Raw genomic sequence first — 21,378 nt, forward strand, 5'->3', positions numbered from 1 at the left:
TTCATTTAACGCACTGAATTAATTTCTTGTCATTTGACCATCGTAGCTCGCAATGGATGTGATTGATTAGTCGGATCGAACCAACTGTCGATCCACGGATTATAAGGTTAGACGGGCCCAAATGGGGCAGGGGGCTCCAGCAATTAAGCCTGGCCAGTCATTGCAGCTACTGCGTAATGGGTTAGTGGATTGGTTAACTTAACTAGAACAGGGAATGTATAATAATCACTCCGAGCGGACATGTCTGATGATTTAGTAAAGATGGTTGAACTAAGTCAACTCATCACGCCTAAAAAGGTGTTTTAATGTTGAGTAATGGACATAACTCTCTGGTTATCTGACCAGCGAAGGATTCCCTTGCTGTATTACCGTGAAGGTCTGAATACTCTTGGGTCAGCAAGCACTATAATACGCGTGATGCCACTGATTAATACACTCTTTGCGTGATTATCGTTTTGACCCCCGAAATTCGGACTTTGACTTATACACCGCCACTGGATGCCTTGTTGAACGGTTCTACTACGCTCATACTTTTACCGTGTCCGCCCTGACCTCCACCATGGCCTCTGCGGCATCAAGTATTGATGCAGAGTCCACAATTGCCGACGACAATCTTCAAACCCCGGATGCCAAGGAAGAAACGGAAGATGTCTCGATCTATTGTTCCAGACCGACATTACTCTCTGCAGTAAGCAGAAAGTAGGCAGGGGTGTGGCATGAGCGAATTCTTGTATGGAAGAAACCTGGTAGGTGTGGCGGTAACGCCCCCCTTCATTGGGTGCATGGTAGAAGATATCTACTCTATAGCAGAGCCACTGCGAGTTACTACTCGCATAAGTATCTACTCACAACGGAGTAGATGGTAGGTATCACTAGTCGAGATAAGAACATGCAAGTCCCGAAAACGCGCAAGCAGCTGCAGGCCGCTCGGACTCCCTTTCCCTGTTCTACTTAGTTCTAGAGCGGGAAGAGTCTATCGCGCATGAGTTGGCCAGGGTCTTGCTCGGCCCTACGGACTAGTGGGGTAGCCATTTAGATAAGGATTGCCGCTTCTTCCGAGTTTATTTCTTTCGTCCACGTTTTCCTCTCTGCCTGGCGTAGAGATAATCTCTCTTCTCTCCTCCCTTGATGATAGACTGGATTGATTCATACATATATGATTCATGCATACCATGTCGCAAGCGCCGACTTTCAACAAACCTTCCACCCCATCTAATCAGGGGAATAACCAAGAGGAACAGCCGAACTCGCAGCAAACAAATTCTGAGCATGGGGCTCTCCTGCCGGATAGAGAGCCATGGGGGCCTCCAAACGCTCCTGTGGTCATATTTTGTATCTCCTGTATCACTTTTATTGGTTCTTATCTAGGTGGCCTTGTCACCGTGTCTGTTCCACAAATCTCCTCGGATCTACACCTAAGTCCTGGAGTGGAGTTATGGTGCGTTGCAAATCTTTGCGTTGTGGTCGCATCAAACAGAAGACAGAACTGACAAAGCAATGAAATAGGCCAGTATCAATGTTCGCCCTGGGAACAGGGTGCACACTCCTCATCTCGGGTGCCATCTCCGATGCGGTAGGCAGTAAAGCAACTCTGCTCGCGGGATGCTTTCTACAGAGTGCTTCCTCGATAGCCTGTGGCCTCGCTCGGAGCGTAACCCAGCTGATAATCTCTAGAATCATTTCTGGTGTCGCGGCCTCACTCTGTATGCCATCTGCCATGAGCATAATTGCTGAGCACTTCCCATCAGGAAAACTCAGGAATCTTGCCTTTGCTCTGATGGGATCGGGTCAACCCATCGGATTCGGTGTCGGACTCCTTCTGGGTGGTGTTTTTGCAGATACTGTGAGCTGGCGCTGGGGCTTTTACAGCGCAGCAATTGCCAATACCCCGGTCTTGCTCCTATCGGTACGGCAATTGCCCGCCAGGACCTCTGAGCAACAGGGTGTTTCATGGCGTAATATCTTCTTTGGAATTGACTGGATCGGGGCTCTTACTTCAAGTGCTGCGCTGGCTCTACTCTCATATGCTTTAGCGTTCGTATATCTTAAGGTTGAGTTGACATGGAAAAATATCACTAACTTGGACTACTCACTATATTAGGGTCATTACAGATAATGTATCAAAGATTCATGAATCAAGCACCATTATATTTTTCTGCTTGTCTATCATTCTTATGTCCTTCTTCGCTTTCTGGCAAGGTCAACAAGAGCATCGATCTCGGCCCACCTTAATCAAAAATTCGTTGTGGAAGAACTCAGCCTTTACCTGCATCTGCGCCAACGTATTCCTCATCTGGGGTGCCTTCAATGCCTTTGAGCAAATAGCCAACTTCTTCTTCCAAGACGTTCAGCAACTCTCCGTATTCAGTACTTCAGTACGCTTCATCCCAGTGACTACCATGGGCGTACTCACAAGCCTGGCCACTGGCATGATTTTGCATCGAGTGCGCGCAGACTCCCTGATCAACTGGGCCACTATTCTCTCATCCCTCTCGCCGCTGCTCATAGCAATTATCAATCCCGCGTGGACATATTGGCGCAGTGCATTCTTTGCCATGTGCTTCAACCCCATCGCAGCTGATGTTCTATTCACGGTTTCGACCATTCTTATCGCTGGAATGTTTCCTGCGGAAACACAAGGACTGGCTGCCGGTGTATTCAATACAGTGTCGCAGTTCGGTCGAAGCATTGGGCTGGCATTAGTGGCGTTGATCGCAAATGGTGTCACTGATAAGTACGCTCAATCGGAGAACAAGGAGAGTCCGGGGGCATTGATGGTGGGCTATCGGGCGGCCTTTTGGTTCCTTTTTGCGATGAATATTGCCAGTTTGGTGGTGAGTTCAATCGGGTTACGGAAGATCGGGAATGTGGGACGAAAAAGGTCTTCGGAGGTCTAAGTGTTTTGCGGGGATTACTAGCTGTGAAATTCATGGATATCAATCAGTGAATAGAACATAAACAGATAATAATAGAGGACCAAAATCGGTATTGATGGTGACGATTATCTGAAACTATATATATTGTGACGCATATCCTGCCACTCGCAAGCTGTTAACAACAAACAAAAGCCCATTTAACCAATCGCCAATAGGAGTATCCCAGAGCAATAGCTCCCTACAATTTCGCTCTATTCTGACCTCTCTTCAATCTCAACCAATATTCATCCTTGGCCTTCAAGATTTCAAATGCCTCATCGGCCCACCTATCCTCAAACGGGGCTAATCCAGCCCCCTCACCCGCAATCTCCAACAATGCCTCAAAATACTCCCTAAAATCCGGCTTGATTTCGTGGAAAGCCACCCCATTCCCTTTGATCTTCAACCTCTCAAACTCCCATCGATCCTGCTCCGCCTGACTCGGCAGCTCCTTCGCCCGACCAGAGAAATATCTCGCCACCGCAACAGCCTGGTACTCGTAGACGCGGAAGCTGAGAGCAGCACGCACCTGGCCCACCAGCGCCAGAGAGGGATCCGAAATACGGAATATATGCTGGTAAAAGCCCGCGACGCGGTTATTAGCCGTGACGGGGTCCGGGACAAGGAAGGGGTATGACGCGGTGTAGCCTGTGGCGAAGATGACTCGGTCGAGTGATTCGAGTTTAGTGCCGTCGGTGAAGTGGGCTGTTACGGTGTTGTTTGTGCTTCCTGATGCCGTGGTAGGTTCGAGGCGAGATAGAGTGGGCTTGCGCTCGACGTTGGGCAGGGTCCAGGCATTCTCGAGGGCGGGGTTGATTCCGCGTTGGCTGATGTAGAGGGGTCCGGAGACGATCTCGTGGAGTTCGGTGACCAGGTCAGCGGCGGAGACGTTGCCGCCAATAATGAGGACGCGCTTGTTTACGTAGTTGTCGGCGTGGCGAAAGGCCTTGGCGTGTTCGAAGGCGTGGGGGTGTGTTAAGGCTGTGGTGGATAGGCCTGGGATGGATGGGATGGAAGGCACGTTGTAGTGACCTGAAGCGATAATTACGGCGTCGAAGGTCTCGGTCCACCAGTAGTCTTGGGGTAGGCCGCGGTAGAGCTGGCCGGTTTTACGGAGGGTTAGGGTCCATTCGTGGCTGGTTTTCTCGACCCGTTCGACTGTCGTGCTTAGCGAGACTAGGTGCAGGTAGGGGATGAAGAGGTCCTCCAGGTAGTTGGCCACGGTACGGAACGGACGGGAGGCATTGGATGGGCCGAATGTTTTGATTGAGGTTGATGAGTTGATTTCAGGAAATGGTGTGTGGGTGAAAGCCATTGTTTTGGCACCGACATTGCTGTCGAGGTGGGAGTAAATCCCTGTTCTGGCACTGGTGTCTTCTGGGCGTGGAGAGGTGAACTGGGGAAGACTGGTGGGGATGTTGGGAGTCTGTGATGGGCTACCGGGGGCATGAAACGGGTCTGGGGCTGGGTCATAGTGCCAGATGCCTCCTACACGGTCGCGCCTCTCGAAGACCCGAATTTTGTCAAAGGTATTCTCGTCATGGAGAGCCTTGACGGCGGAGAGACCTGAAGGGCCTGTGCCAATGACAGCAATTCGACGATATTTAGGTGTCATGTTTGTATTTGCAAATTGATGTGACGTGGTATACAGATACATCCTACAGTCCTCACATCGATATATATACTGGCAGTTGTGCGGGGAAATCATCCCTTGGAGACATCATGTTGCGTGCTATTGCCGTTGCGTGATCGACGCTAGAATGAGCCATGCAGTTGGTTTGCCGGCCGTAGGCAGATTCGGGGACGATAAGTGGTCAATGGCATACCAAATATTTCGGCAGATGGTGTCATCGGGATCGCTATCTCTACTTTTACGCAATACCTCGACTGTGACGGATAGTCTAGAAGTGCTTACTCTATACATTTTCTCTGTGAGGGTTATGGTGACCCCGTGATATCCTTCTCTGAATCCGCTGCCTAAACAAGACATGTGATGCCTTAGGCAAAAATTACTCATGCTTCCCGATATCATTGGTTTTTACTCTTGTCTTATTACTTCCGTGCGGCAGAGGTAGTCGGCTGTTACAAAAAATAAGTGAATGTTCGGGCTCTGCTCCTGGCCTCTTCTCTAGCAGAGCACCGCGACTTCTAAACCTTGGAAACATCCGCAAGCATAGCTTAAAAATAAGTTTATATCCGTACCAGTCTTATCTCGCAAATGGACCCACTCGGGGGTTCGAAGACGGAAATCCGGATCAATCGAAAGACATCTGACCCCATCTCGGCATGCCGACCGGAATTTGCACAGCATGCACTCGTTCCGGCCCTCGAAATCGGCAAGCAACCATTCTAGAAGCTCATGTGTACATAAGCCCACGGCTACCGAACATGTAGATCATCACAAAAGATTGTTCGTAACACCATGGCAGACACACAGCAAATCACCGGACGCGCCCTAGTCTCTCACGGCCCCTACCAGGCCGGCGGTTGGAAGCTTCAGAACGTCACCCTGCGACCCCTGCGAGAGAACGAACTGCTTGTTGAAGTGGTTGCCTCAGGTGTCTGCCAGACTGATCTGCATTTTGCTGGTCTGGAGAATGGCCATGGCGTACATTATCCGCGAGTGATGGGTCACGAAGGTAATTACTCTCTCCCTTTATGCTAATGCATTTGTAAGAGAACCTGACGATAGGATGAAACACCCCTCTATAGGTGCCGGATATGTTCGTCAGGTCGGGCCCAACGTCACCGCAGCCCGAGTCGGCGACCCAGTGCTCTTATCGTTCTCCGCATGCCAGACCTGCCAATGCTGTCGTCGAGGTCATCCTGCACACTGTCCCAATTTTGATCCTATTAATTTCGAGTCCACTCAAGCAAACCGCGTCTTCTGGGACGCTGATGCGGACTTGTCAACAGTCTCTACGGAGCCGAACATTTTTGGACAGTTCTTTGGGCAGTCGAGCTTTGCTAGCTGGACACTAGTGCAGGAGGAATCGGTGGTGAATGTCTCCGGGCTGGTGGAGGGAAGGGAGGACCTTCAGCTGCTGGCGCCATTGGGATGTGGTGTCCAGACAGGTGCAGGTGCTGTTATCAAGGCAGCAAACGCACAGCCCGGGGATACTGTAGCTGTTCTCGGGTTGGGAGGTGTTGGGTTGAGTGCGGTGATGGGAGCGCGTATCGCCGGTTGCAGGACAATCATCGGTGTGGCGCGAAATCAGGCCCGTCTTGAGTTGGCGCTGGCGCTTGGGGCAACGCATGTTGTTCGAATCGATTCGAATTCTGATGAACATCATGTAACAGAGGCGGTTCGTGCCCTTACTGATGGTCTAGGCGCAGACGTGACGTTGGAGACTACAGGGGTGCCGAATTTGATCGCCAAGGGCATTCGCATGACAGCTAACAAGGGGAGGATTGTTCAGCTTGGAACAGCGCCGGAAAATGCAGTGCTTAGCATTCCCATTCATGAGTTTATGGTCGCTGGGAAGCAATATATGGGGGTTGTGGAGGGAGACGTTGTCCCTAGAGAATTCGTGCCTGAGATGATTGAGTGGGTCAAGGCGGGACTACTTCCTTTGCATGAAATGGTGGGCTTTTATCAAGCAGAGGACTACAGGACAGCGATAAGCGACATGAAGAGTGGGAAGACCATCAAACCGGTTCTTTTATGGTAAACATACTGTTTGGCCTTTCAGTCCCACTGTGTGCTTACTAGTTTCCTTAATCCTAGTCTAGCTCATGGCAGACGAAATATACTCCTAATACTTCAGACGTTTCCAGTATCGGCAGCCACCAAATATTGAACTACTATATACTTCACTATTGCAGCAAGCACTGGATTCCACAGCTTCGTAAAATATGAAACATATAGCGATTGAACTCCAATAAGTCCTCTTCCTCGCTCTGATACGGAAGATATAGATTCAAATGCCTCCTGGTAATCCCAATCAGTTGTTTTAGAAGTCTGTTCGCTTTCATGATTAGTTCGGTTGACATATGTTTAATAAAGGGAGAACAAAAAAAAAGTTGGTCACTGCCAATCGAAGTAGGGGTGACGTGAAAGCGAGATAGAAGTGGGTTAGAATTATGTAGTGGTACGGCCCAGCTCGATCGGTGTCATTTCTTATATGTCATTATGTCGAGATTTAGCCGATGGCATGATCAGGTAGGAGGTTGCCTAGCTTTAACTACCAAAGGCTTTCCCCCTATTTGTTCTCCACGGAAAGTTACGCCAAACGTGTACCCGGTGTTGGTATTTCGGCTTGGTTTAACCCACCAACATGGCCCACCGACCGCGGAGACGAAGCCGCGAGGGTAACATTGTCAATTCAGGAGCCCTCATTATCTAGTCAACGGATACAAGAGCCTGGATCAGATAATTGATGTAGCTGGAGCTAAAGGGCCGGTGATCAAGGGTCTCCTATCCTTCCGTGTCCTATCTATCAGTTCACATCTCGGTCATTGACTCGCTCAGACCCTTGAAACACTTCGTCTGTTCGACTCACTCCTAGACGGCTGTACAGCCAGTGTGAGGGCCCATGACACGCGGGAAGGGTGCTTGGATACGTAATCAGGCCGCCGATCCTTCCCCGTACTCCTCAGTCTATCTGCGTGACATATACTCCTTCGCGAGCCGAATCTAAAGCTTAACGGCGAGTGGACCTGAACCAGGAGTGACAACTTTATTTATAATATAACTGGAAGCTCAGTCCTCAACAGAAGAAGTTGAACCAAATACTTCGCGGGTTTCCGACTTGTTTACAAAGTACACCCACGTGCCCCAAGAGCACCTTTCTGAATGCGTCTGCAGTCCGTCCTTTGACCACTGGGTGAGCTAGTCCTTTGGCATCCGCATATGATACAATATCTTTCCCTCTTCTTTCTATGCCTTCATTACTATTAGAACTTCAAGCATGCGTGGACAAAACCACTCGTAGCATACACTACTCTAGTCGATATTATAGTATATTATATTATTCTTCACCCCTCTCCCCCTTAACATCTAATCCCTCTACCACTATACCCATCACCAATATTTCATAAGAAATCCGACATGCTGTTGAATCAAGTCCAGTCCTGCTCGACTAAAACCCCCAAACGCCTCGCTGAAAGGCAGCACAAGTTGTTGAAAACGCTAAAATGATATTATACAAGTCAGTAAAATTAAGCCGTCTGCGGCTCGACCTCGCCATCATCGACGGCCTTGGCGGTATCCTCCGCGCGAACCTCCACTTCATGGGTATGCTCGAGCTCGGAGATGATAATCCACGTGGGGATCACGCAGAGCAGGGTAATGCCGAAGTTAAGGCCAATGCTGACGAAGTGGTTGGCGTTGCCTTCGGATTGCATACTAGATGAAGTTCGTTAGCTAGCTGGTTATACTTTTCTTAGATACGGGAAAGGTATGGGACTCACGCCCAGGCAACAGTCTGTCCCAGAGCCTCAAATCCACGGAGAATACCGCAGTGGTGAGACAGGGACGAAATATCGGTGGTGTACTGCCCGACAAGCCAGTAGAGGAACTGTTGGAAAGCCTGTCCACCGAAGGACCAGAAGAAAACAAGAGCGTATGTCTTGCCGAACCCGCCCTTGAACCAGTCAAAGACTGGGTTCGTGTATTCGTAGTAGAACTGGTACTGCAGGATGGTGGCCCAGATCCAGGTGCCTACGAGCACGAAAATGAGCGAGGCGAACGCTATGCGGGCCCGCGTCTTGATGTGGATAGACTGCTTGTCCAGCAAGGTGGCAATCAGGAAGGAAGACGTGATGCCGGCGAAGTTGGTGAAGAAAGAGGAGAAAGCCCGGGAGCGAACAGTAAAGTAGTCGGTCAGCCATGTGCTCTGGAAGCCGTTGTAGAAGTAGCTGATGAAGAAAGCCGGCATCAGCATGGCAATACGGCGGGTGAAGAGCAGCGAAATGACGGCTTTGAATTCGGCCATCCACGTGGCTTGCGTGTGAACGACAACCAGAGTCCGGTCTTTACGTTGGACTTTCTCTGCTGGGCTTAGGCACAAACCGATAGGAAGTCCGAGGCACATGAGCACGATGAAGACGATGTACGTGCTTGCACTGACGGTTCCCTTGCCAGAGTTTTGAGCATTAAGGCCCAGTTCGATTGCACCACCGACGATAGGGCCTGCAGCTTTGGCGGTTTGCCAAATCGCTAGAGAAGCTGTTAGATGCCATGACCAGGACCCAATCCAATAATCCGGTTACTCACCTAGGTAGAACGCTCTATCCTTGGGACTAGGGTACCCGATAATGATGGCCGCTTCAGCAGCCCAGAAGAAACCAGCCGAAATACCACACAAAGCACTTCCAAATAGCAGAAACCAGGTCGTCGGCGAGTAGTTGTTCGTATACAGACCGGCACCGTAGATAGGGTAACCGATGGCGCCCAGCGCCAGGCCATAGCGAAGCCCGATACGGTTGTTGATGGCGCCGGCAGCGATACAAACCACTGCGAACAGTCCATACAGCAGGGCATTTGCAGCTGAGACAGCATACGGCTCTGCGGCACCTCCAGCACCCAGGTTGTTCAAGGCATCCCACATGCCCGGAGCAGTGAAGGAAACACCACTGGCGATGGCGATCTGGAAGGGGATCGACCGGACCACCGACAGGAAGCGGTTAGTCGGCTGGGGTGAGGCCATGGTGATGGAACCTTTAGAAGGGCACTCGCCACGTGGTTGATCTGATCTGATAACTGAGAAGAAGAAAGTCTCGATATTTGGGCAAAATTTGGGGTTGGGGATGAACGAGGAGAATTCGTATTGTGGGTGGGGCTGTGGATATTGCGTGATTGGAGTCAATGCCAAGTCATGACAAATGGAAATGGGAATATGGCGACATCGTGTCGGGATTGTCAACCTGTTGCTCGAGAAGTCGAAGTCATGCTTGTCTACGTTGTACGTTGGAGTTGTTCACCATGATATCACACGGCGTGGGATCAGTCGCCGCATCGGTGCCCTTTGGGGGCGATGTTCAGGATTTAACTAAGGATTTCTAGCTTTGGGGGCTCCACAATGGCCTGTCACCCACTCTTCACCACCTCTAAAAAAACATTGGCGCACGCCAAAGGATTTAAGACATTATTATTGTTGGAGCCCATTGTCATATACTTGCTCAGCCTGGGCAAGAAAAGTTTTGAGTCATAAATATTGGCGGTAACAAATGAGGCAGAGATTTCAAAGGGACGGGCGGAAGTTCTTGGCAAGTAGTCGGCATTTGGACGGTTCCTGAGACTAGGCCATCGGGATCCCGGTCATAAGCGAGGCCACGCCCTTCGGACCCAAAACATCCTCAAGATGCAGCCAAGACGTCACCAGCCCGTCGGATTCGCCCGCATCATCAGCAACCTCATCTTGAATCGGCTTTTTGTTCTTACAAAATACCCTCAGCTCTTTGCATGCCACATCACCATTTTTCTTCAGGTATTCACGCATGACGTCGCCAGAGCTCATAACAATACGACTCACTAACTCCACGTCCCCCGATCCGAGTCCCATTGAACGCGCGTTTTGCGCCGAACCTCGCGCGACATGGTGGATGAGAAGGACAATGTTGGGGATGAAGGACTCATCAGGCATGTACCCAGCTGTAAAATATTGAACAAATTTGTGATGCTCTTTCTCTCGGATCAATCGCAGTAGCTCGATGGAACGTTTGTGCATGCCGAAGTAGTTGTACAAGATGACAGGCTCCTCTTCGTAAAGCTTGGTCTTCAGGAAGGCCAAAAGGTGGAGTGTGTCAATGTTGCGGTTATTCGACCACTTTTGGGTAATCGAGAGCTCCGCATTAGCTCTGAGGGGCTCCTTGCAGGACGAGGATTCAAGCTTGGATTCTTGTGAGAGCTCGTCCAGGATCCGGTCAATGTTGACGATCCCGGCATCTTCCGCGAGACCCTCGACATACTTTGGGGAGAACAAGTTCGCAACTGCAGTGGTAGGCTTGAGCAAGCGTGGATTCTTGCCATCCGGTTTATGAAAGGGTTTACTCCGGGAATCGCGCGCAAAATTGGCAGCAGATGAGATGCCTGTGGCCAGTTCAAGCCTGTTTAGCGATTCACCGGCGTTCTGGGGCCGTGAACCAATGAAGATATGAGACTCGCCATGAATCTTGATGAAAGCATCCATATCGGGCCATCTCACATCCTTGTGCGTAGCATAATTGATAACGAGATTGTGCAAGAAAGCCAGCTGTTGGACGTCATACCATTGGGTGACAAGCTGCTGGCCCACACGCTGCATTCTAATATTGAGGTGGAATAATATCAGTCCGCAGAGGATAGAGTGCTGCGATAAAAGCGCATGCTTCTCAGGCGGTGATCCGGTTTTGTCGAGTCCAGACAGGACCCGAAGATTGAGGAACGCGTCTTGTATGATCCAGGAGTCTACGGTAGAACTAATACCTTGAATCTCCTCGTCGCCCTCCTTTGCCCAAAACTTGGGCTTGGGGTGTGTTTTGGACAGCTTCAGGTAGTCATCAATGACCTTCTGGATGCGCAGTCCCGACATCCGAAGGTCTCCAAATGCACCCAGGGTACTGTGTCGCATGATGTGATGGATGTCGAGGAAAATCTGGGAGGCAAAGCATAGCCATAGAGTAACTTTTCTGTTCTTGGAAAATTCAACAAGACCTTGCGTGATAGCGTCCGAGGTAGGCGTCCTGAATTTGAAAGTGTCAAACATGCAGAACTCGGGCAAAATCGAAAGAAGGATTATCTTGTCTTCGTTGAACTTTTGGCCCACAGACATCCGCTCCCTGTTCGCCTTTGGGTTATAGGTACCGAAATAGCCCTTTTTGAAGACTGGTTGATGATTGTCGTGGAGGACATTGGCAAAGGCGTCAAGCAGAACCTTGGTAGGCACATAGCACCAATCGGCTACATCAGCCATGTTCTTGTTGTATGGCAGGCCAACCTCCGTGGATGGAGCTGCGGAGATGCCCCGGCTCATGACGGCGAGATTGTAAACAAGTGTCTGAATATCATTTCTTGCCGGCGTGCGAGTAGAGAGCCAGTCAGCCTCTACCTCCTTCACCATATCTCGGGCAAGTTGCAAGGCACTGTCCGTCACGACAGCGGCGTTCATAAGGTCGATTTTCTTATCCCGGTACTCCGACCAAGTGATGGAAATAAATTTCCGTATGTTGTTTAAGTCTCGCAGTAGACACAAGGTCTTGAAGAGCAAGTGACCAAGGTAGGAGTCGGCTGCCTCATTTTCCTCCTCCACAACCGTGACCTTGACAACCTTCTTCGATGCTGCGGGCGCCGATTGAGTGTCTGGGATATCCTCAGGTTCCTCCACCGTGAGAACAGCAAACTTGTTCAAGAACTTGTCAGCATCTGCGTCGTCATCTTGAACCTCGGGCATTGAATGTGGCTGCTTAGCATCTGTCTTGGAGGGTTGGGCGGTCTTCCATTCAAGGGTGTCGCAAATTTGCTCCAGCGCAGTGATAAAGTGAGCATGGCGCTTATTGTTCGCGATGTCGCCACGACCCAAGAACCATGAAGTGACCGTTTTCCTCAATTTGATGGCGCGTTTGGCGATGGTGATGACTGATTTCGGCACGATCAGAGAGGAACCGGCAATCACCTCGGCGAACTTTTGTAGGTCTTTCGTAGTAGCAGTGTATTGAATTGGATGTTCGTTTGAGCCATCCGTTTTACCTTCACGCTTACTCTTGTTCGTCGTAGGAATGGTAGCAGAAAGGGTAGGCCGATAGCCACATTTGTTGGCAGTCTCTAGTAGCCATGTTGCGAAGGTATTAGTATCTGCTTTGTAGCGAGCGTAGCTACTCTGCAGGAATCCAGGTAGCATAATGGCGATTGTTGATGGGCCGAGACTAAATAGTAGCGGATATCTGGTCGAGGAGACTAGTCTAGCTCTAGACCCAATGACAAGAAAGGAATGGAGACGAAGAATGCTTCAGAACCCTGGATTTGGAAGTTTGTGTGGATCTTTGTTTGCTTATGTCATTGCTGTGGCCCACCGAAAGATCACATGATTGTAGCGATCCCCGGGCTAACCGGAAATGGCAAGGCATCCCTTGCGCCTGAATCAAACTTTCGCAAGCTTGACTTCTCCAAAGATTCATTAGTTATTCAATGTCGATATGGACGCTGACTAACGATTAAGCAGCACTTCAACTCAGTCTTTCTGTCAGCATCAGCGAAGTGGTACAAGCGCCGCCCGGTGTGAGTTGGATTGCGCTAATGTGATGACAATAACCTTAGCCTCTAGTCTCCTCCGTACTAGTCATCTAGCACTTTGTAGATTGTCAGATGGCGCCCAAGATAACCTTTGGCGGCGTTGGACTGGGATGCACGTACATCCGGCTCTTCAAAACGATGGGTAAATGATTAGGGATGACACTGGAAACAATTATGCTAGGGTCACGTACTCACATGAAAACACTATGAGAGCAGAATACATACCCTCCGAAATGGACATATGCATAGAAGACTGACCATCAGCCAGATAGAACATTTCGTAGCATTTCTATGCTGGTGACACGCCGATGGACTACCAAGAAAAACTTGGCGCCAGGATGCGAGCCGCTCCCTACATTGACCATAACGTGGGCCGCATATCTGGGGCCGGTTTGCTGGAAGTGAAATCCAATTCTAAGTGGTGCCCTGGTTGTTACACCGCGACGTTCCACCAAAAGTACATATCGTTTCAATTGCTTGCTATATCGGTGACTTTACTTGTTGGATTCTGCCTAATAAAGGGAGGAGTCCCCAAAAAATATAAAAAATAAAAACATACAACAGAAGGGATTCGCTGGTGGTCACCCACCCAACTACTAACCTCCCGGCGTGTGGCTTAAGTACGGCTGAGCGGACGGGAAGCCCTGTTTTCCACACCCTGTGGTCGTATGTACTTGCTTCTGTTCGGGCTCGGGTAATATAGTGTCCTGCAGAGTTTACTGCTTGGAAGCGTTGCTAATGATCGCGGAGCCCGTGAAGTAAGTAGGTGGGTACGGGAAGCCGAAATTAAGTCACTCTGATAAACCTTGAATATCAACAATTCCAAGCGCTTCTACGAGCATTCTCCGATGATGGCCAAGAGCATCGTACTACTAGTCATTGACACAGAAATCTAAATTTTGTATTACCACAAATGGTGGTGGTGGACAAAGCAAAACTACTACTGTTCGTGGTTATATATAGTATCATCCGGGGCCAAGGCCGGGAATGTAAATCTTGGATTTAGTTCTATCCCGAGGCCACCCTACCAGCGCAGGATTGGGATCACCAAACCATCATCAACGAACAGGCAATTTGTTTTCATTGCCGAGTCAAATTAGGAACAGACGAACAGAGCAGAATGAGTCGTCAAGAGATGAAAATGGGTTAGAAGTATGCAACTGTACAACAAGCTGAAACGCGAACCAACGCCAATCCCGGAAATTAGCTACTAATAATCCAATGCTCATGACATCCTATACGCCTTCGTCTCGCCCATTTTGTTTCTGCTTCTTCTTCTCCTTAGCCTCCGCATCAGCTTGTTTCCACGAGCCCGCGTAGTGATGCGTAACCAGCGCATCTCCTTGATCCTGGGGGTATCCGTTCTGGGACGCCGCAAAGGACACACCAGGCATGACTAGGACATCTCCAATGAGCTTGGGTTTCTTGATCCCATGAAAGTCGCGATCATCAACCGTCCGACCCAGCAGCTTCTTCAGACTGTCAAGGATTGCGATTGTCATGATCTTGGGCCCCGTCACATTAACAACATCGATGGGCAGCATTTCTAACGTCAGGTCTTTCACCTGCACCTTATTCATTAGAGCGATCTCATTGATCTGGGCTACAACAGAGTCCACCACCACCTGAAGGACGCGTGATGAGCGGGGTGCCGCGAAGACCCAGTTGCAGAACTGCGATGCGACTTCCGTTCCTTCCCCGCGCCATTCAAAATCGAACTCCAAGCCCACGATCATCTCGATCTTTGCATTCTTGTATTCAGTTGGAACCCAATCAGCCACGGGCTTATCGCAGGTAACGTCCAGATCACTCCAGACACCCCCCTCCGCGAGCACGAGCAGGTATCGCAGGAGATCCGCTTTCAGGATCGGGATCGGGAGGGTCTCGAAGACCTCGATAATATCTGGTCGCGAGGCATAATGAGTACGAACGAAGGTGGCAGCGGAGGCATCAGTCAAGAGCTCATATCGGAAGGATGGGTTCTTTTCGAGCCAACTGCTGATCCATTCGTCTTGGTCGTCGCTCAGGTGGGGATTCTTGGCGGATTGCCAAAGCTTGTCGGTTATACCGAAGATAGCATCACCACCAGCAATGTCAGCAATCGGGTTCGAGGTGGATGGATTACTGGTAGATACTGGTGGTTTAGGGCGCGATGCTTCTTCTTTTGGAGGCTCGACTGGTTGTGGTACCTGAGATACCGGATCGGACTGTGACGTTGTCGGGGCTTGGGATTGCTGACGGAGTCGGCCCGGCAGTGGGTCCCACGTCAAGAAGAGCAGGCAGCTGAACACGAGCAGCGGGATCGTCAAGATAACAAAGCGCCCATAGCGCGAAGATTTTAGGGTGGAAGGGAGCATCGATGTTGGGCGAGATGAGGTGCTTTCATGGGGATGGGTGTTTAGGTGAGGAGAGATGAGAAATAATCTCGGCGCTCCAGGCCCCAGCGGAGAGCCGTCCATCTGTTTAAAAACAAGGTGGGATTACTACCATTGCCACGGTTCGAGGATCGCTCCATGATGGCTTAGCGCGGGCGCTAACAGTCAGGGAAATTGAGTTTGTGCTCCCACCAGGGTCATCAACGGTTTGTCTTGATTGGAGGGCAAAAAGATCCTTAGTCTTACTAGTGCCGGGTGTCACCGGAGAGGTGTCGCGAGGCTTTTAATTTACTTGAGAGGCACCGGCCCACCGCTAGTTGAATTGGTCAGAATCCTGGGAGGCCTGTGGCCTCGCTAGATAGTTATAATGCCATACCCTTGGGTTGCTCGAGCATTAAAGTGTGGCTGTATCACGCCCACGCGAGGTTTCGCTGCGCCAAGGCTCTGTTAGCCGGCATTAAGATACTAGTGGTGCCTCTTAGTGATGTTGGACAAGGAACGAATACATAAGCGCAATCTCCGCACAGGAAAATGAATAACCCGTTATATCTGGTAGTCTTTGTTTGGGCCCATGCACATCCTCCATATGTGAGGTGAGAGTATCCAAGGATCCAGTTGAATCGTCGGGTCTGTGAAATGATGGTGCGGCTTTTGATACCTGAAGTCCCTGCGGTATGGCAGGTACTCTCCTGGGTGATGCTGCTCTCCCTCCCGGGAAGCCTTGGTCAGACAACCACATTGTTTACTTCTATTCAGGACAGTCCCCATTTTATGGGATGGTATCTGGGAACGACCAGTCAGTACTTGTTCACCACCTCGGTGCTATTCTGTTTGAGCTGAACATCATCGCTTACCCTGACTGTCAATTGCAGCCCAAGCCCTAACTGATGCGGGCACTTGGTCGACCTCCGGGCAATATGCAGCCGGCTGCACCCCTTCTGTCACCTGTTCCTGGGCCACCGCATGTAGTGGGAACATACTTTACTACGATGTCGACAATAAAACCCTGGACTGGTATGTCTGAAATCATCAAGTTTAAACGTTGAGACACGCTGTCGCTAATACACAACTCGACCTTATGTCTGACTAGTGGTTCCGAGTCCATGTCATGCCAAACCATGACCATCTATCAATCCGAACCCTACGCTACACCATCCGCATACAACCTCTTCTGCGCTGACTTTTGGTCTGCGTACACAATCTATCGAGAGCTGCCCGCAACGACGACCTCAGCCACATCAGCTACCTCAGGTATATCCCATCTTATTCCATTGCCTCTTAGACACAATGAGACTCACCAGAACTTTGCCACATAGAATCTACAGCCAGTGCAACCACCGCCCCGATCACCTCCATGGCCACACAAACCAGTTCCGCGACCCAAACCTCGACCGCTTCACCGTCTTCAACATCCACATCTTCTTCCGGAAAGAGCCAAGCGTGGATTGCGGGCCCTGTAGTCGGCGCTGTGGTAGGCGTTGGTGCTATTGCAGCCGCAGTGATCTTCTTCCTACGCCGCCGGATAACCCGAGGCCCTCAGGCCATGGAGTACCAAAGTGTCTCTCCGGGAGCGCGGACGGTTTCCGAGCTGCCGACAGAAAGCCTCACGGGGATGGTGCACGAAATGCCCTCTACCTCCACAAGCCGGGTGGGGCCATACGAGCTGAGTTGAAACCGGAATAATATTAACGATAATTATAATAATATCAAGCACTATAGTGGTAATTATGAGACTCTGTGCATGGCCTCAATGACTTTTTCGTGTGATCCTTTTCTCGGATCCTGGTCGACGCCACCTAACAAACCTGAGACCTGCTACACCCCCTTGCCATGGACAAGTAAATTTTCAGCCCCAAACTGCACAATGTCCTTTTTATATTCCTGGCAGTATATTAGCCGTGATATGCTGCTTCTCATATTGTAGGTTTGGCATGTACAGAGGTCCGATCGCCACTTAGCCGAATTCTACCCTATCGGTGCAGACACAAGATATTGCGAGGTAGCCAGATGCCTTTGTCCGTATATCAAACTCAATCATATTCTTAGCAATTGTATGCCTATGATCTTGAGATCTTTATTGACTTCGGATAGTTAGATCATTTCGTCTTAGTCATGCAGGTACTTGAAGGCCGCATAAGAATGGTTAAACAAGCTCGATAATTATTAGGTCACATGTGTGATTGGACGACTACGAGATATTCCCAGCAATTCATGAGTTAAACTGCTTCCGCGCACAGAAAGGCGAGCGAACAACCATCGCTATCCGAACAGACAGGGGTGGAGGTACAAGTTTTGGCCAGGGGGTGTTCATTTTAGCCAATAGACACTAGACACTTACAACGGACAATATAATAAGCGGCTAACAATATAATTTAGGGGTCACGATAGGGAGCGTAAAATTAACACGAGGCCCACGTTACACGCTAAATGTTGTGTTGCCCAAGCCTAACTTTGGGCGAGTCATGATTTGCTCGCGCTAGTGCTTACGCCTCCAATCCCTCCGAGCATCAGCCCTGGCTACTGATAACATCGATGGAACGTCCGATTTTAGGTTTTAAGCAGGCTGAGCCATGATCTCTGACGTCTATTAGCTGTACATGCAAAATATAGATTATATATATGAATCTTAGGCGGCTATACGTGAGTGTTCGATCAGTCGCTCATTGGTTGTGGGATCAACGCCCTGTCTGACAAGCTGTACTGTAAACGGAATGGTTCATTCATGGGGGTCATTATGGCGCTTGCGCTAGATTTATAATGAACAGCGATCGACATTGTAGCAACCATTATTCGTACGCTAAGTCAATTGGCTAGATTAGAGGAGATAAGTCAATTTTTGCTCTATAATTTTCGCCCCACTCAAACATGGCAGTCGGCTCCCGAATAAATTTCCCATGCTCATATACATGTCACTCTGAATTATCCGTATGATCATAGAATTTCCAAAGACCAAAGTGTCAATGTTTTCCTCGCACATGGCAACAATCTCCACCTATAGATTTGAGCCGCCTCTTTGATAGGTCATATCCCCTGAAACGTGCAAAAATTTCCGAGATTTTAAAAAACCCCCTCATGTCTAGGAAACATCGTATGTTGAATATATTGCCTTGTTATAAGCACCCCCCTCAATCGTTGTTTTTATCTCCATTTGAAGCGCCATATAGACAAGTCTAGGAGAGAACCCTACAAATACTACTATGCTAGAGTAGGAGATCAAGTTTTGCTAAGGGTCTTTGGCTATCATAACTAAAGGGTTAGGACTAATGTAGGATGGCCTTATATATTTTCAGTTCTGTTCAAGGACATCCTGTGATTGGCGTCATTGATCATCATCGCTTAATTTGTCATAGGTCCTCAATTGTATGAATATGTTCCAAACAGAAATTGTATATCTACCTAACACCCTTCCTTTGTCCTCTGAACCAATTCTCGAATTGTGTCTCCCAACTCATCGATCACTGGCCCTCCACGTGGAATGGTATGTCCCTTGCCAGTATCAAAGAAGTAAGCGCTATCAGTATCACAGATGTTGTATAGACAGTCCGCGGCTATCCTAAAAGGGTCTATTCGTGTAAAAGCGAGCCATTAGCCAACGGTCAAACATGCCCATATATCACAAGGGAAACACACCATTTGCGCCAACGATATGGACAGTGGGGAGGTCGATCATCTCCTCTTGTTCATCGGCAAATATAAATCCATTCTCCGCTTTGACTGGGGGGATCCCGGCGAGAAAGATCGCGCACTTAATCTGCCGCGTGCGGCCGGTCTCCCGCTCCCTCCTCTGTTCGCGCAAGATATATGCCGCCCCAACAGTCGCCCCTTCACTGTATCCCAGGAGACCCTCGATATCGGGATTTTTCTCCAGTATCTCTTCAATGTAACTCAGAACATCTTCATAGTTGACCCAGGAAAGCTCAGGAGGTATAAGCGATCGAAAGGTATCCTCTGGAGTACCAAGTTGTTTGTTTCGCGCCCCGCGGACAGTGTCGTAGATGGCATCAATACCAACGCCAACGTAATTCAGCCAGCGGTAGTGGGGTGGGTGACCAAAATATTCTATGTAGCCTGGGCTCTGTCAGCCATACCTCAGTTTATTCATAGATTGGTGTGGCGAACTCATGTCGCACCTCCAGGGGCAGTTGTGGTATGTGGCGCATTCACGCAATAAAATGAAGCGGTATTATCGTCCGCCAGGTTTTTCTGCAAAGGCCCTAGTCACACATGAGTTAGCGGCTGAGAGCCTCCCTGGTAGCAATCGTTCTCATACCTAACTGAGCACTGAGTGTCTGCGACTTGATATCAGTACAGTGGCGTATAGTATTCTTCGCAGAGAAAATTACGACTTACATCAGCACTGGTTATGGAGCCGTGGAGGCATAGAAATCGCATTGTTCTATAGATGGGGAAGAAAGTTCTTGGGTGAGGGTGTCTGCCACTAAAAGCGCAGTCGGTGCAAATACGATTCTACAGCCTTCATCATACGCGTGTACCCCTTCCTCGGGCTGCACGTCTCGAAGTCAATTATATACGAGCTAGATCACGTTTCTCACCAGCAGATCGGGCCCATAAAAGTGGTCATATACACGCAAGGGGTAGAAACTTAGATAGAAATATAAATTCCCAACCCCTTACTTATCTTATCCCTTCGACTACTCCGTCCTTCTGAACAAGTCCCGCACTGACTGCGCTAATTCACTGATCACCAACCCCGACCGTGGAAGAGTATGGCCTTTGCCCATATCAAAGAACTCGGCTGCATCAGGATCGCAGGTTTCAAAGAGCGCTTCCGAGCCATATCGGTAAGGGTCTGAATAATAAATAAAGTTAGCTGAATCCTGAAATGGAAAAATCAAAGTACATAAGAGAAAGGATTGTCGCTACCGTTCGCCCCTAGGACATGAAGCGTGGGAATGTCGATCATTTCATCCCCGCCGTCATCTGCAAGGATGAACCCCTTCGTGTCTCGCCTCATGGCCGGCCAGCCTCCAACGAACATGGCACACTTGATTTGGCGCTCGCGGCCGTCTTCGCGATGTCGACGTTGTTCATCGAGAATATACGTCGCAGCTGCCGCAGCTCCTTCGCTGTAGGCGATCATCCCGCCGATTTCTGGGTTCTTCTCCAAGACACCCTCAATGTAATCCATGAGATCTGTATAGTTTCGACAGTGTACATCCCCTAAGACCTCCCTCATGGCATCATCATTGCTCTCGCTAGTTGGAAGGTCCCGGACGCGCCGAATCGTGGACTTTCCGGGCTTTTGGCCGTCATCAATCCACCGGTAATGCGGTCCCACACCGAAATACGCCTCGAATCCTGGGGGAGGAGAAACCAGGAGAGGACCATTGAGATAGTGAAAGGTTGTTATTGAATTGTCGGTGTTTAACTCCTTCAATAGTGGTGCTGTAAGATGCTTGTCGTTAATAACATAACAAGTCGCAAGGACAAGGTGTAGATGAAGGACTGCAAGTACCCAACTGAATGGTGATAGTCTGTGCCTATTAGCATTATAATCCATTTGCTTAGTATGGTATTGCCAAATCATGAACACTCACCTCGGTGTTGCCGATGGCGCCGTGAAGGCAGAGGAAATGCATGTCAGAAGTGATTGGAATAGTTGGTTATACTACTCATAGATGGGATGTAAGAAGACAAGCCAAAAGAGAAGAATCAATTGTTGAGAGCTGGCATACTTATCTGCTCGCCAGAGAATGTGGGGAAGGTGTGCTGACTCCTAAACTGGGGAGCCTTTAGGGTAGTGTCTCCGAGTTACTCGACATGATGCATTAGGCCCATGCATCATATCGTGACAGAGTCGGTTGATGTATCCCAATAAGCATACATTGCATACACAAGCATGAAACAGGGTATCTAG

General features: G+C 49.5%; 8 protein-coding genes across 8 annotated transcripts; 3 read left to right on the top strand and 5 right to left on the bottom strand.

The window, feature by feature from the left end:
* Positions 1-1,087: 1,087 nt before the first annotated feature.
* On the top strand, positions 1,088-2,991 carry BO85DRAFT_518921 (MFS general substrate transporter). Its single transcript, XM_025665005.1, has 3 exons — positions 1,088-1,438; positions 1,507-2,034; positions 2,102-2,991. Exons 1-3 carry the CDS (start codon positions 1,164-1,166, stop codon positions 2,895-2,897), a joined length of 1,599 nt encoding a protein of 532 aa, XP_025516997.1. The 5' UTR covers positions 1,088-1,163; the 3' UTR covers positions 2,898-2,991.
* Positions 2,992-3,026: 35 nt separating this feature from the next.
* On the bottom strand, positions 3,027-4,530 carry BO85DRAFT_394535 (dimethylaniline monooxygenase; the record flags this gene model as incomplete). The annotated part of the gene is made up of 1 exon (XM_025656927.1): positions 3,027-4,530. One exon carries the CDS (start codon positions 4,528-4,530, stop codon positions 3,115-3,117), a length of 1,416 nt encoding a protein of 471 aa, XP_025516998.1. The 3' UTR covers positions 3,027-3,114.
* An 807-nt stretch (positions 4,531-5,337) lies between these two features.
* On the top strand, positions 5,338-6,586 carry BO85DRAFT_511643 (NAD(P)-dependent alcohol dehydrogenase; the record flags this gene model as incomplete). The annotated part of the gene is made up of 2 exons (XM_025664615.1): positions 5,338-5,554; positions 5,628-6,586. 2 exons carry the CDS (start codon positions 5,338-5,340, stop codon positions 6,584-6,586), a joined length of 1,176 nt encoding a protein of 391 aa, XP_025516999.1.
* A 1,336-nt stretch (positions 6,587-7,922) lies between these two features.
* On the bottom strand, positions 7,923-9,653 carry BO85DRAFT_511646 (MFS general substrate transporter). The gene is made up of 3 exons (XM_025664616.1): positions 9,133-9,653; positions 8,328-9,075; positions 7,923-8,262 (listed from the first exon to the last, which is right to left on the bottom strand). Exons 1-3 carry the CDS (start codon positions 9,563-9,565, stop codon positions 8,076-8,078), a joined length of 1,368 nt encoding a protein of 455 aa, XP_025517000.1. The 5' UTR covers positions 9,566-9,653; the 3' UTR covers positions 7,923-8,075.
* Positions 9,654-9,844: 191 nt separating this feature from the next.
* On the bottom strand, positions 9,845-13,115 carry BO85DRAFT_448040 (uncharacterized protein). The gene has a single exon (XM_025659847.1). It carries the CDS (start codon positions 12,731-12,733, stop codon positions 10,157-10,159), a length of 2,577 nt encoding a protein of 858 aa, XP_025517001.1. The 5' UTR covers positions 12,734-13,115; the 3' UTR covers positions 9,845-10,156.
* Positions 13,116-14,004: 889 nt separating this feature from the next.
* BO85DRAFT_448041 (glycosyltransferase family 32 protein) lies at positions 14,005-15,579 on the bottom strand. Its single transcript, XM_025659848.1, has one exon. It carries the CDS (start codon positions 15,480-15,482, stop codon positions 14,361-14,363), a length of 1,122 nt encoding a protein of 373 aa, XP_025517002.1. The 5' UTR covers positions 15,483-15,579; the 3' UTR covers positions 14,005-14,360.
* Positions 15,580-16,070: 491 nt separating this feature from the next.
* Positions 16,071-17,207, top strand: BO85DRAFT_476761 (uncharacterized protein). Its single transcript, XM_025662797.1, has 4 exons — positions 16,071-16,296; positions 16,373-16,514; positions 16,591-16,751; positions 16,817-17,207. Exons 1-4 carry the CDS (start codon positions 16,137-16,139, stop codon positions 17,170-17,172), a joined length of 819 nt encoding a protein of 272 aa, XP_025517003.1. The 5' UTR covers positions 16,071-16,136; the 3' UTR covers positions 17,173-17,207.
* A 1,427-nt stretch (positions 17,208-18,634) lies between these two features.
* On the bottom strand, positions 18,635-21,150 carry BO85DRAFT_511658 (DUF341 family oxidoreductase). The gene is made up of 8 exons (XM_025664617.1): positions 21,059-21,150; positions 20,977-20,995; positions 20,385-20,906; positions 20,183-20,310; positions 19,771-19,795; positions 19,631-19,714; positions 19,131-19,568; positions 18,635-19,063 (listed from the first exon to the last, which is right to left on the bottom strand). The coding sequence occupies exons 1-8, from the start codon at positions 21,098-21,100 to the stop codon at positions 18,897-18,899; spliced, it is 1,425 nt and encodes a 474-aa protein (XP_025517004.1). The 5' UTR covers positions 21,101-21,150; the 3' UTR covers positions 18,635-18,896.
* Between the last annotated feature and the right edge of the window lie 228 nt (positions 21,151-21,378).

Source organism: Aspergillus piperis, assembly GCF_003184755.1.
Source record: "Aspergillus piperis CBS 112811 unplaced genomic scaffold BO85scaffold_6, whole genome shotgun sequence".
Classification (NCBI taxonomy): domain Eukaryota; kingdom Fungi; phylum Ascomycota; class Eurotiomycetes; order Eurotiales; family Aspergillaceae; genus Aspergillus; species Aspergillus piperis.

Bases quoted from the DNA above. Each gene is read 5' to 3' on its own strand.
- BO85DRAFT_518921 (XM_025665005.1), top strand. From the start codon at position 1,164: ATGCATACCATGTCGCAAGCGCCGACTTTCAACAAACCTTCCACCCCA. The intron at 1,439-1,506 runs GTGCGTTGCAAA...GCAATGAAATAG, and splicing joins AGTCCTGGAGTGGAGTTATG to GCCAGTATCAATGTTCGCCC. The intron at 2,035-2,101 runs GTTCGTATATCT...TCACTATATTAG, and splicing joins CTACTCTCATATGCTTTAGC to GGTCATTACAGATAATGTAT.
- BO85DRAFT_511646 (XM_025664616.1), bottom strand. From the start codon at position 9,565: ATGGCCTCACCCCAGCCGACTAACCGCTTCCTGTCGGTGGTCCGGTCG. The intron at 9,076-9,132 runs GTGAGTAACCGG...CAGCTTCTCTAG, and splicing joins GGATAGAGCGTTCTACCTAG to CGATTTGGCAAACCGCCAAA. The intron at 8,263-8,327 runs GTGAGTCCCATA...AACTTCATCTAG, and splicing joins GGACAGACTGTTGCCTGGGC to TATGCAATCCGAAGGCAACG.
- BO85DRAFT_448040 (XM_025659847.1), bottom strand. From the start codon at position 12,733: ATGCTACCTGGATTCCTGCAGAGTAGCTACGCTCGCTACAAAGCAGAT.
- BO85DRAFT_448041 (XM_025659848.1), bottom strand. From the start codon at position 15,482: ATGCTCCCTTCCACCCTAAAATCTTCGCGCTATGGGCGCTTTGTTATC.
- BO85DRAFT_476761 (XM_025662797.1), top strand. From the start codon at position 16,137: ATGATGGTGCGGCTTTTGATACCTGAAGTCCCTGCGGTATGGCAGGTA. The intron at 16,297-16,372 runs GTCAGTACTTGT...TGTCAATTGCAG, and splicing joins ATGGTATCTGGGAACGACCA to CCCAAGCCCTAACTGATGCG. The intron at 16,515-16,590 runs GTATGTCTGAAA...ATGTCTGACTAG, and splicing joins GACAATAAAACCCTGGACTG to TGGTTCCGAGTCCATGTCAT.
- BO85DRAFT_511658 (XM_025664617.1), bottom strand. From the start codon at position 21,100: ATGCATTTCCTCTGCCTTCACGGCGCCATCGGCAACACCGAG. The intron at 19,715-19,770 runs GTATGAGAACGA...ATGTGTGACTAG, and splicing joins GACACTCAGTGCTCAGTTAG to GGCCTTTGCAGAAAAACCTG. The intron at 19,064-19,130 runs GTGTGTTTCCCT...TTACACGAATAG, and splicing joins CCATATCGTTGGCGCAAATG to ACCCTTTTAGGATAGCCGCG.